Source organism: Canis lupus, chromosome 7 (assembly GCF_003254725.2).
Source record: "Canis lupus dingo isolate Sandy chromosome 7, ASM325472v2, whole genome shotgun sequence".
Taxonomy (NCBI): Eukaryota; Metazoa; Chordata; class Mammalia; order Carnivora; family Canidae; genus Canis; species Canis lupus.
The window spans coordinates 72,279,875-72,294,157 of record NC_064249.1 but is presented as its reverse complement, the minus strand read 5'-3'; the positions used below and the strand labels follow the sequence as shown (position 1 = coordinate 72,294,157).

The 14,283-nt window shown below is 37.3% G+C and overlaps 1 protein-coding gene across 15 annotated transcripts in view; it reads left to right on the top strand.

Moving 5' to 3' along the window:
- The window catches only part of L3MBTL4 (L3MBTL histone methyl-lysine binding protein 4), a 492,784-nt gene that overhangs the window by 294,273 nt on the left and 184,228 nt on the right, over nucleotides 1-14,283 (top strand). For all 15 annotated transcript variants that reach the window (XM_049112901.1, XM_049112904.1, XM_049112903.1 and 12 more), the window contains one exon: nucleotides 1,854-1,968. In XM_049112901.1, coding sequence (XP_048968858.1) covers nucleotides 1,854-1,968 — 115 coding nt within the window. The remainder of the gene's footprint in view (nucleotides 1-1,853; nucleotides 1,969-14,283) is intronic.

Sequence of the window (14,283 nt, the reverse complement as noted above, 5' to 3'; positions counted from 1 at the left end):
CAAATTCTCATGGTCTGCACTCTGGTCTCTCCCTTCTCCCAGTATGTGTGACTTCTTCTGCTGTTTTCATTTTACTTCCAGCTCAGTATCAGGTGCTCTCTGCTTCACTTCCCTCTGTCTCATCTTGCATGTTTATAGTCCATCCCTTGACCAACGCCTTGCCAAAAAAAAAAAGAAAAGAAAAAAAAAAAAACTAGATTTGTGGAGTCCTCTTCCCTGTAGCCCTGTTTTCTCTAGTGTTTGTCCTTCAATTTCCATTGGCTTCATCAGTGCTAAGCTGCAATGTGTGTCTCCTCAGTACAGTGAGACTGCTGCATTCAGGTTTTCCTCCCTGTGGTGCTATCAGGAAATTGTCCACAAGCTGACATTGAGGACTCATCTGGGTGTTCTTAGCGATTACATATCTGTGGTATGTACCTGTTGTCCAATGTCTAAAAACAGTCACTTCATAAGTTTTATCCAGCTTTATGGTTACTACTCTGTCTTAGCCTGAAGCCTACATCTGGTAGAAACATGCTTTTGAAAGTTATCTTTAGATTATTCGTTCTCAAACTTTGGCATATATTAGATGCATCTAGAGGACTTGTTTACACAGATTGTTAGGCCCTGTCTTTTAGAGTGTCTGGTTCAGTGGGTTGAGTTAGGACCCAACAATCTGCATCTCTAACATGTGTCCAGGTGATGCTTATACTGAGGGTCTGGGAGAACCACTTGTTTAGAAAGATGGATCTTGAGAAGAAGTGTAGGACTTTTTTTTTTTTTGAAGTGTAGGACTTTATATGGGACTTACTACACACAATTTTACCTTTTTCTATTTTTTTGGTCCTATGTCCTACGTGACAGGCTTTTGCTTCAGTTGGTTTATTATGATGCTTGCAATCTTGCTCTTTTTATTCAAATTATGATTTTCAAAAAATTGTAGGTCTTTTTGCATTCAAAGAGGGAATTCCCCATTTAATTAATAGAAAATATATGATATGAAAGAGGGTTATAAAATATTATTATCCTTATTTTTTTGCCTGCATAAATAATTTGACTCTTTCATCCTCATATGAAACTTCTAGAACATAGAGTTTGATAAGCTTCAGAAATAAGTATGAGACTTTTGTTCCAGAAGTAGGGTTTTATTTTAATTATTCTTAGACCTGTATGTATATATGTGAGTTATGTGCCTGTGTGTTTTGTAGGTAGCAGGCAAAACAGTGATAACCATTCACTGGATTGTTGGACCTGAGCCATATCTCTAACTCAGATTTCCTGAAAGCTTACACTGTCCTTCACAGCTATGAAGATAGCTTTTATTCTGTCTACCTCAGTAGCATATTTTGTCTGCTCCTTTGCCTCCATTGTTCTAGTGGCTTCATCTCTCCTTGTTGTTAGGATTTTGAAATGTATTGCTTCCTTTCACACTCTCTAAAATCCATGCATTTCCCAATAGCATAAGGCTTGTATTGATGTCAAACTGGTGACTCTTGTTGATAATACTGACATAATTTTTGTAGTGGCAACCAAGAGAGGAGGTGTCCTTCCACTGATGTCCTTAATCAGGAGAGGAAGTGTCCTTCCCACCAACTATTACTTAGTTGGGAAAATGAATTGGTGTTACCCCTTCAAATTCTAATCAGTCTCTGACAGATTTTTTTTATTTACCAACTTCTTTTATTTCTCGGAAAAATTGGTACAACAGCCTTTGTTCCTTAGATTAGAAGGCTCTTTGTTGGCACGTTTTAAATATTGTTTCAGCTGTAATGTATGATTATTACAATTTCAATCTCAATTTCAAAGGTTTGTTTTCTAATACTTTGGTATAGGCATAGTGAAATACTAATTATTAAATACTAATTACTCAACAGGTTCATTTTGATGGCTGGGACCACAAATATGACTATTGGATGGATGCGGATAGCCCTGACATTCACCCAATTGGATGGTGTGATGTAACAGGGCATCCACTGGAAGTACCATATCGTGAGTATTTTACTCTTCGTTGTTGATATTTAAATACTTAACCTGAATTTATACCTTAATGCTGTTTTTTCATGTCATTTTAAGTATTTTAGAACTAAGTATTAGGTGAATTGATTAACCAGTGCTACGGCTATGGTGAAATCTAATTATTCACAGTTAAGCCTCAAAGGGCATACTTTTATAAAAGAAAAGTTATAATAATCACTAAGGAATTGTTTTGATAGTGTTATCTAGAAGAATCATTATTTTCTACATTTTAGTTTGGCAAACTTAACCTGGTCTAAATCCATCTAATTTGGGCCGTTGATTTTCGCTGAAGTGCATTTTGTTTTCTTTTAAACATTCCATCTAAATTAATTTTGTTTTGGATTCCTGGGTGGCGCAGCAGTTTAGTGCCTGCCTTTGGCCCAGGCGTGATCCTGGAGTCCCGGGATCGAGTCCCACATCAGACTCCCTGCATGGAGCATGCTTCTCCCTCTGCCTGTGTCTCTGCCTCTCTCTCTGCCTCTCATGAATAAATAAATAAAATATTTTTTAAATTAATTAATTTTGTTTTATAGATTAAATTTCAGAAAGTTTTAGAAGAAATGTTTTAATTTTCAGCAACTAAAAAAAATCTTAGTTGAAAAAAAAGAGTCCTCTGTTATGTTGGTATCTTCATTTTCTCTTCCTTTCTAGCTACTTAAAGTTAAGGAGGAAATTAACCACTCTAAATTTTAATGAGCCTTGAACCAAAATATCTTATTCTTTTGTCTGAAGGATTTCTTCGATCAGATTAGGTTGACATGACTAATAGCTGGTTTCAGACACATGTGCAGGCACTGCATTCTTTTGTTTGTTTTCTTCCCTCACTGCCTCTGTTGCTCTCCCACTGGATTCTTGGGATGAAGCTAGCACATTATTCTGTTAAGGCTGTCTTACATTGAGTCAGCCCAATGATGCTTGAACCTAAGCTCTAGAAGGACTAACTGCATTTTTTAAGTAATTAGCTTCTTATAGAAGTGAGAAGGGTTCCTGACTTAATAACTCTACAGACATTTTTACATTGTGCTAGGAGTTTCAGGAAGTACAAAATCAATAAGAATCAGGTCTTTCTGTAAAGGAGAATCCATTAGCAAGCATGACGCCTTTATATACAGAATGGAAAACTAGAGACCATGGTCAGTCCTATGTTGGGGGAATAGTGTTAGTATTTGTGCTGTGTGGGTTTTTTTTTCCTGATTCCACTTCTTACTCTGCCTAATTTCACAGCCCAATATGCCAGGTAGATGTTTCTTATTTTATGTTTACTACACCCCTCCCTATATTGACATGAACACATTCATCCCTCATCACAGTAACATTCTCAGGTAAGAACAGTCTCAGTGGAGGTGAGGATGGGTCAACATTTCAGGGACAGGGATAGCTCTCTTTCCTCGACTCTGTCTCACCCACTGCCTGCTCCTCTGTGAAACTGCCTAACCAGCTTCTCAGACTGCCTGTCTCACAAATATCCCAAAGTCTGTGGACCAAGCTGAACTTCATCCCAAGCCAAAGAAAACAAAAACAAAAACAAAAACAAAAACAAAAAAACTTACCTTTCTACTGTAGTTCCTACTTGTGTTCAATGTTCCAACTTCTTGGAGCGCCTGGGTGGCTTAGTTGGTTAAGCATCTGTCTTCGGCTCAGGTCCTGATCCCAGAGTCCTGGATCAAACTCCACACTGGAGTCATTGCTCAGAGAGGTATCTGCTTCTCCCTCTCCTTCTGCTCTTCCCCATCCAAATTGTGCTCTGTGCCTCTCTCTCAAATAAATAAGTAAAATCTTAAAAAACAAACAAAAAACCCACCAAAGTTCCTACCTCTTAAGCAGAATCATTCTGGGCTTTGCTCCCTCTTTATCCCTTCCCCTCCCCACATGTACAGTGATGGAGTTTTGCTGATTCTCTTACTTAATTTCTCCCAAGTCTATCTCTGACCCCTGCTTGCTCCCTCCCAGTGCCATTGCATTTGATCTCTCATCATAGCTATGCAGCCTGCTAGTTAGTGGATTGCACAAATTCTCCTGATAAGCCTAAGATAGATCTCAAAATTCAGGTTCTACAGGCAGTGTAACCTACTTATTAAAAGTGTGGAATCTGGAGTCTAAATCTTGGATTTGAATCTCAGTTTTACTGTTTACTTAGCAGTGTGACTGTGCCCATTTCCTCATCTAGAAAATGGAGATAATATTAGTATGCCTGTCTCAAAGACTTGTAATGATTTAATGAGATAAATGTACACATAATACTTCAAAAACTGTGCAGCCCATTGTATGCACTGAATTAGTGTTGGCTATTAGGAAATGATATAATATTCTCTAAATTTTCATTTTTACATGGAATGAAGTAAATTACTAAGGATTACAAAACTTGAAATTGTGCTAAAATTAATGTGACTAGTTTTCCAAATATTTTAAGTTCTTCCCCTCTTCCTTCTTTCCTTCCTTTCTATGCATTTATGTTTATTTATTATTGAATTATAGTTGACATACAGTATTATATTAGTTTCAAGTATACAACATAGTGATTTGATGTTTATATACACTAAAGAATGATCATAAGTCTAGTTACCATCTGTCACTGTACACAGTTATTATAATATTATTGACCATATCCCATATTCTGTACTTTTCATCCCTGTGACCTATTTTATAACTGGAATTTGTGCCTCTTAATCTCCTTATTTCACCCATTCCCCCAATTCCCTCTCCTCAGCAACTATTAGTTTGTTCTCTATATTTGAGTCTATTTGTTTTGTTTATTGATTTAGATTCCACATGTAAGTTGTAAGTGATGTTATATGGTATTTGTCTTTCTCTGTCTTATTTATCTCAGCATAATATGTTCCAGGTCCATCCATGTTGTTACAAATGGAAAGTTTTCATTCTTTTTATGGCTGAGCAATATTCCATTTTATATATTTTTATGCCACATCTTCTATATCTACTCATCTATTCACGGACACTTGGGTTGCTTCTGTATCTTGGCTACTGTAAATAATACTGCAACAAACGTAGGGGTGCATATCATTTTTTGAATTGGTGTTTTTGTTTCCTACAGATAAATACTCAGAAGTGGATATGCTGGTTGGTATGATAGTTCTATTTTAATTTTTTTGAGGAACCTCCATAGAACCTCTGTAGTGGCTGCACTAATTTACAATCCTACCAACAGTACAAGAGGATTCTCTTTTCTCCACACCCTCATCAACACTTGCTATTTCTTGTATTTTTGATAATAGCCAGTCTGACTAGTGACTATAATTCTCACTGACTAGCTAGTGAGGTGACATCTCACTGCGGTTTTGACTTGCATTTCCCTGATGACTAGTGATGCTAAACATCTTTTCATGTATCTCTTGGACAGCTGTATGTTTTCTTTGGGAAAATGTCTATTGACAATTTCCATTTTCTAATTGAGTTGTTTGGTTTTTTTGGTGTTGGTTGTATGAGTTCTTTATAATTTTTTGGATAGTAACTACTTATTGAGTATACTATTGCATACATCTTCACCCACTCAGTAGGTTGTCTTTTCATTTGATGATGATTTTCTTCCCCATGCAAAAGCTTTATAGTTAGGTGTAATCCCTTTGTTTAACTTTGAGGATACAAATCCCTCCCCTTGCTAAGACCCATGTTTAAGAGTTTACAGCCTATGCTTTCTTGGATTTTTATGACTTCAGGTCTTACATTTAGGTATAAAACTATAGGTTTCCCTCCCCCCCCTTATAATTGATTTCTAGTGTTTGGAAGAAATGTTTCATATTATTTCAGGCTTCTTACATTTATTGAGACTTGTTTTGTGCCTTAACATGTGATCTGTTCTAGAAAACGTTCTATCTGCACTTGAAAATATTGTATACTCTGCTGCTTTTGGATGGAATGTTCTGAATATATCTATTAGGTCTATCTGGTCTGATGTGTTGTTCAAAGCCACTGTTTCTATATTGATTTTCTGTCTGGATGATCTTATCCATTGCTGTAAGTAGGGTGTTAAAGTTTCCTACTATTATTGTATTACTGTCAATTTCTTCCTTTATGTCTGTTAATATTTGCTTTATACCTATTTAGGTGATTCTTTTAGGTGCATATATATTTAAAATTGTTACATCCTTTTGTTTGACTGATCCTTTATTATTGTGTAACATGATTTGTCTTTTGTCATAATCTTTATTTTAAAGTTCATTTTCTCTGATATATGACAGGGATATTGCTACTCCTGCTTTCTTTTCATTTCCACTTATATGTAATGTATTTTTCCATCCCTTCACTTTCAGTCTGTGTTTGAAGTAAGTCTCTTATAGGCAGAATATAGATGGATCTTGTTTTTTTGTTTTGTTTTGTTTTGTTTTTTGGTTGTTGGGGTTTTTTTTGATCCGTTCAGCTACCCTTTGCCTTTTAATTGGCCATTTAGTCCATTTACATTTAAAGCAGTTATTATTTTTTAAAGATTTTATTTATTTATTTGAGAGAGAGAAATAGAGCAACTGTGTGCACAGAGGGAGAGGAAGAAGCAGACTCCTGCTGAGCAGGGAGCCTGACACGAGGCTGGATCCCAGGACCCTGAGATCATGGCCTAAGCTGAAGGCAGACACTTAACTGACTAAGCCACCCAGGTGCCTCTACGGTAATTATTGATAGGTATGTACTTATTGCTATTTCATTTATTGTTTTCCTTTTTTTCCATAGTTATTCTCTGTTCCTTTCATATTTTGCTTTTTTCCTTTGTGATTTGATGACTTTCATTAGTGTTACATTTAGATTCTTTCCTTTTTTTAGGGATCCCTGGGTGGCGCAGAGGTTTAGCGCCTGCCTTTGGCCCAGGGCGCGATCCTGGAGACACAGGATCGAATCCCACGTCGGGCTCCTGGTGCATGGAGCCTGCTTCTCCCTCTGCCTATGTCTCTGCCTCTCTCTCTCTCTCTCTCTCTCTCTCTCTCTGTGACTATCACAAATAAATAAAATTTAAAAAAAAGATTCTTTCCTTTTTTAAAATATTTTTTTATTTATTCATGAGAGACATAGAGAGAGAGGCAGAGACATAGGCAGATGGAGAAGCAGGCTCCATTCAGGAAGCCCGATGTGGGACTTGATCCCGGAACTCCAGGATCACGATTTGACCCAAAGGGAGACGCCCAATCACTGAGCCACCTGGGCATCCCTAGATTATTTCCTCTTTATTTTTTTGTATATGTATTACAAGCTTTTGTTTTGTGGTTACCATGAGGTTTATATATAACATTCTATTTATACAGCAGTCTATTTTAGGCTGATAGTCACTTAAATTTGAACACATTTTACATTTTTCTCCCTCCCCCCTCACGTTTTGTGTTTTTGACATATTTTATGCCTTTTTATTTTGTTTATCCCTTAACTAATTATTGTAGATATAGTTTATTTTACTACTTTTGTCTTTTAACCTCCATAATAGCTTTATTAGTGTTTGGTCCATTACCTTTACTATGTTTGCTTTTACCAATACAAATTTTTCTTTCAAAATTTTCATCTACTTACAGTATTTTCTGCTTGAAGAAATCCTTTAAAACATTTTTTGTAAGGAGGTTTAGTGATGATGAACTCCTTTAACTTTTGTTTGTTTGGGAAACTCTTTCTCTCTCTTTCAATTCTGAATGATAACCTTGCTAGGTAGAGTATTCTTGGTTGTAGGTTTTTCTCTTTCAGTTTAACTATATCCTGCCACTCTCTTCTGGTCTTCTAAGTTCTGCTGGAAAATCAGCTGATAGTCTAATGGGTGTTCATTGTATGTTATTAGTTGATTTCTCTTGCTGCCATTAAGATCATCTCTTTAATCTTAATTTTTTTTTCACTTTAATTATTATGTGTCTTTGTGTGGACCTCCTTGGGTTCGTCTTGTTTGGGGCTCTTTGTGCTTCTTGTACCTTAGTTTCTGTTTCCTTACCCATGTAAGGGAAGATTTCAGCTATTATTTCTTCAAGTAAGTTTTCTCCTGCCCTTTCTCTCTCTTCTTCTGGGACCCCTATAATGTGAGCTTTAGTTTACCTCTGTAGAGGTCCCTTATATTGTTCTTAACTACCTACCTTCTCTTCTCCATTGCTGATCCATTCTTCATCATCTAATCTGATGTTGATTCTGTCTAGTGTAATTCTCATTTCAGTTAATGTATTCTTCAGTTCTAATTAGTTCTTTTTATATTTTCTGTTTCTTTTTTGAAATTCTAATTGTATTCATATACTTTTTTCAAGTGTGATATTTTTATGACCATGACTTTGAACTCTTTATCAGGCAGATTGCTTATCTCTATTTCATTTAGTTCTTTTTTTTTTTTTTTTTTGAGGTTTTGTCTTGTTCTCTCACTTGGAATGTATTTTTCCGTGTCCTCATTTTGCCTGCCTAGCTGTGCTTATTTATATGTATTACGTAGGTCAGCTAGATTAGATCTTTCATTCCTAAAGGAGTGGCCATATGTAGAAAGTATCCTGTGGGGCCCAGAAACACATTCCTCCCTGCTCCCCAGAATCAGGTAGTCCATGGGTGTCCCCCGCAGACTGCATGTGCCTCCTCTTGAATTTGGACTGCAATTCATGCAGGCACACTGGTGGGCAGGCCTGGCACCCCCCAAGTGTTTTTGGGGTGCATCAGTCCAGGCTAAGACTGCTCATGACATGTGACATGGCTGGAGCTGCTTTAGGAGGATATCTCTGGATTTCCTGGTTTGGGTTCTGATTCTGGAGTACCTGCTTCTGGGACTTGCTTTCAGTGGGTGCCAATCTCAGTTAAGGCCACTTGCTGGGTGCAGTGGGGGCAAGAGCCACATTGGGGGAGTGCCGATCCCAGTTGAGGCTGCCTGCCAGTGTTGTGATGGTTTGGAGTGGCACCTACTCGGGTGGGTATGTGTTGGACAGGGCAGACCTGCGGGGGAACAGCAGAGCAGGATGAGTAGTGCTAGCAAGGTCGATAGACAATGTCAGAATTGGCACCTGCCAGCTGTCAGTCACCATGATAGAAGGAGAGAAGAAAGAAGATGCCCCTCTCTGGTTCTGTTCCTTGAGAAGGGTCCTACAAATCCCTGCCCCTCTTACATATGTCCTAAAATTAGTCAATCTCCATGTACGGTTCAGAGGCTTCTTAAACGGTTGCCTCTGTGGTGTGTCTCAGAGTGAGTGTTTGTTTACAGACACTTTAAGAGTAGAGTCTTGGTTTCCTATGGTTCTCTTGCTCTCCTAGAGTTAAGCCTTGCTGATTTGCAAGGCCAGACTTTATAGGGGCTCTTCTTCCTGGTGTAAGACCCTCAGGGCAGGGATGCCTGATACAGGGCTTTGAAGCTCTTGCTCCTCAGAGAGGACCTCCTATGTTTGTGATATCCTTGCTTGTGGGTTGTCCTGGATCCTGTTGTTGGTGGGTTGTTGGTGTGGATCCTAACTGGACCACTTCTTTGCCCTCCCACCTGTCATGATGTGGCTCTTTTAAAAAGTATCTTTAGTTGTCTGGGGCATCTGTGTGGTTCAGTAAGTTAAATGTCTGCCTTTGGCTTAGGTTATGATCCCAGGGTCCTGGGAATGAGCCCCACATTGGGTTCCCCACTCAGTGGGGAGTTTGCTTCTTCCTTTCCCTCTACCTCCCACTCCCCATGCTTATTCTCTCTCTCTCTCTCTCTCTCTCTCTCTCTCTCTCTCAAATAAATAAATAAAATCATTAAAAATATATATCTTTAGTTGTTAATTTTTCTTAAGTTTGTCTTCCATATATGTTCTTGGCAATATTACAAAATTCCTGTTTTGTGTATTCACACTTAGGTAATTGGAAAAGTCAATTTTCCCTATAATTTGGTCTTGATACTCTTTTTACTGCTGTGCTTACTTTTCTGTTATAAATTTTTGAATAAATCATTATTAATATGGTTTACTATATGTTTCTTAGTTGACACAATGATTTGTAATTATTTGTATCTTCATTGTTAGTGTTATTAATTTTTAAATACCTGGATTTTAAGACATGGTTATAATATGGTTCAATGTATATCATCCATGCTTCTGCTATTAAAGAAAAATACTCTCTCTCACACACACACACATACACCTCCTCACACACACAAAGCCTTACTCCAAAATTTATTTTGTTATTTTTCTACTTATTATTGATTATTTTCTCCCCACTGGAAACTAGAAACAAATAGTTGGTCTAGCTATCCAACAGAACACAGTGTGAGGCTCTAGCATTGTCTATTGCAACAGATTCATGACTGTCTTTTCTGATTTCTTTCCTGTAATTGTGTAAACCCCAAATCTAACCTTATTATCTCAATTCTTTTTTTGTTGTTGTTGTTGTTGTTGAAGTAAAGTTGACATTATGGATCTCCATTCTTTTCTTTTAAACTCGATTTAATTGACATATAGTGGATTATTAGTTTCAGAGGTAGAATTTAGTGATTTATCAGTTGTATATAACACCAGTGCTCATTTTTTTAAAGCTCTTCATTGGCATCCAGTGTCTTACAGACTCCCTTGCATGTACACAAGGCACTTCACAATCTGCGCTCTGCTTACTGCTATACTGTACTCTTCCAAAAGCAGAATTACTTCATTTATACTGAACAGAATTACCCATAGTGTCTTAACATTGGCCTCATAAGATCTTGAAGTCAAAGTCACATCACCTTTCTATACATCCCTCCGTATCTTAGCTTTCTTTACAGAAAAATCATCTCCTCAGTTGGTGTCAAATGCTCATTTGGTGAGAAGCTGGCAGGAGCGCTTGCTCTATGGTATGAATTACTTGTAGTATCTTGGCTCTTATCCTGTCTTTTATGGATTGTATTTGTACAATCAACCATCAAATCAACTTTTATTGCTGAGTGCTGCATTAAGTCAAAAGGTTGATCTTATTTTTCATGTAATTCAAACTAAATTTAAAATGTCCAGGAACTTTGAAAGTCAGATCAAAGTAATTATATCTTGTAAGTAGATCTATAAAATCACACACAACATTTTCTCAGACCAGATAGTCTCTTACCAACATTAATCTGCAAGTATTAAGGAATTTTCAGATATTTTAACTTTCCTATATTTTTTTACACTCTTCTGTCTTACTTTTATTGTATTTATGTGACTCAATAATTGCCTTCAGTACCTTATTATATATGATACAATCGATTTATAGATAAAACGTTGCAAATAATACTAAAAGTTTAGGGTTTGGGAAAAAATCTTAGAGATCATCTAATCTACTCTGCCATTTTATGGAGGCAGAACCTGACTTGAACTTTATTTTATCGATTTACTCGTGAAATTTTATAAGAAGTACCACAGCAGGTTGTGTACTAGTGGCATTCTGTGAAAATAAGAGCAATTAAAAGAAAATATGAGGTAGGTGCCTGGGTGGTTCAGTTAGTTTAGCATCTGCCTTCAGCTCAGGTCATGATCCCAGAGTCCTGGGATCCAGCCCTACATGGGGAATCCTTGCTCAACTAGGAGCCTGCTTCTCCCTCTTCCTCTACCCGCTGTTCCACCTGCTTGTGCTCTCTATCTCTGTCAAATAAATTTTCAGTAAAATAAAATAAAATATGAGGAAGACAGTTTTTAAATCTGTTATTCTCATTTGTTTTTCATTATGAAGATTTTTTCTTTTGACTCTTTTCCAACATATTTGTAGCTCAGTATTGTAATAAATGCTTTGGAAACAAAGGAAGAAAAAATGCATATAATATAAATTTTTCTTCCATGAGCTTCCAGTTTATGTTTGAGGAAGCTGTAGTTTACAAATGTATGAAACAGAATAAAATCATATAGCTGCCTATGAATAAGTAAAAATTAAAGGTACATTGCTATGTTTCTAAATGTGGTTTTATTTTTATTTTTTTTTTCTAAATGTGGTTTTAAAGACAGAATAGAATGACATAGAGCTAGTCCAGCTGGGCCTTTTAGAATGGTGTTGACCTAGGCTCAGAAGAGAACAGAGAGGACCTGAGCCAGTTCAGGGAGATTGGTTGCCTCTTTAGAGATAGAAATGACACAAGCATAAGTAACATTAGAATTTGTTGGCTCTCCTACAAATTTTATTGGATTGGAATATATTACAATTTTATGTTTTTCTAAGTGAGTCAGTCACTTTAATTTGTTTCTGTTTTTTTTTCCTTTTTCCTTTTTTTTTTTTTTCCGTCAGAGAGGGTGTAGGGGAGGAGAAGAGGGAGAGAAGAGAGAGAATCCCAAGCAGACTCCCTGCTGAACACAGACCCTGACTCGGGTCTTGATCTTACAACCCTAAGATCATGACCTGAACCAAAACAAAAAATCAGATGCTTAACTGACTGAGCCACCCAGGCACCCCTGTTTCTGTTTTTCTAATACCACTCAATCAGTATATTTATATTCATTGCAGAAATTGAACCAAGGTATAATACTTGTTATATAGCTCAAGCTTCTGCAAAAATGTTTGTACAGTATATTTTTGCCATGACCATAATATTCAATAATTCATAACATTCAGTCTCTAAGGCCAAATAGAAGTTATTGAAACTTTAAACTCACTGAACTTTGGAAAACCACTTAAGAATGAAAACCTGAGTGTTGCCTTTCACATGGCAGGAGCGACAGTTTATATGGGAAGGGGAGAATTTCCTCCTAGTTGCCACTCCGAGGCACAGAAGCTCACCTGCAGTTTACCCTGTATTCCACTGTCGGATTAAACTCTCCTTTTCTCATGCCATGAGGGCATAAATTGTGTTTTATCTGATGTATAGTCCTTCATGGTGGACTTTTTCTACACTTAGAATCAAAATGAAATACCTGAGATATAGCACTAAGTTGTCAAGATCTTCTATTGGGCTTTGCATTGCCTGAATATCCTTAAAAAGATACAAAAAAAAAAAAAATATATATATATATATATATATATATATATATATATATATAATCAGAACCAAAAACCACGTCTACCTCGGTCATCTACACAATTGCTCTTTGGTAATCTTTTTAGTTGTATCATTTGGAAACTGTGATCCCAGTCCCATTTGATGCAAAATTTCTTTAGACAGACCTCATTTCTTTTATCATATTGTGAATCACCCATCTACAGACTACCTACTCCATTGGCAATGGGGTGTCCAATAGTTCTTGCTTTGGAAACACACCAAATTTGAGAAGCAAGATGATAGACTTCAGAGTTAGAAAAAATTTGATTTAAATTTTCATTCTGCTCTGACTCTGTGTCTTTGGGCAGGGTACTTTACCTCTTGGACTTGCAGACTCATGTCATTAAATACTTTGGTGGCTGCTTTCAGTTGTCTGGCACACATTGGCCCTTCAATAAATAGCAGGGCTGGGGTAAAAGGTGCAGAAACTTTTGCTTCCCATGTCAGCAGTTCTCTTCATTGATCCAGAAAATAGAGAGTTGACTTTATTTCCTAAAACTCATACAACTGGTGTGGGTTTTTTTTTTTTTCTAGGTACTTGTTATAATTATACTATCCATAAGGGGGTTGCTGATCTCTGAGCAAATATTGATTAACATTTAGGACAGTTCAAAACATTTAGAATTATTGATTTAGGTTTAAGATCAGCAGACCCTATAAGCCCCATTAAACTAAACTAAAAAACTTCGCAGTGCTTTAAAATATAGATCTGAATACATTGCAATTCTGTATCTAATTCTGATGTCTGGGTTTTTTCCCCATGCCAAACAATTTTCCAACTCTGGCTGGGTGTCCCACAATTCAACTCTTCTAAGTGTTTACTTAGAGATAGCATAAGGTTCCATAGGCTAAGGACTCAGTTCTACAAGACTGCACCCCCCAACTTCAGATGCCAATCATAAGCCTAGGTTGTTACCTGTGCTTCTATGTATTGGTCAGAGGTTCCAGTGACCCACTCCTTGGGCTCAGTTAATTTACTAGATCCTCTCACAGAACTCAGAAGAACATTTTATTTAAAAAAAAAAAAAGATTTATTTATTTATTTATTTATGATAGACATAGAGAGAGAGAGAGAAAGAGGCAGAGGCACAGGAGGAGGGAGAAACAGGCTCCATGCACCGGGAGCCTGACGTGGGACTCGATCCCGGGACTCCAGGATCGCGCCCTGGGCCAAAGGCAGGCGCTAAACCGCTGCGCCACCCAGGGATCCCAGAAGAACATTTTATTTACTAGATTGTGTGTTTAGTGTAAAAGGACGTAACTCAGTAAGCCAGATGGAAGAGATGCAAAGGGCAAAGGGCACAGAGCTTCCATGTTCTCTCCTTGCTAGATGCCCTTCCCATATCTCCATGTGTTTACCAGCCTGATGGCTCTCTGAACCTCATTCTTTTGGGCTTTTATGGAGGCTT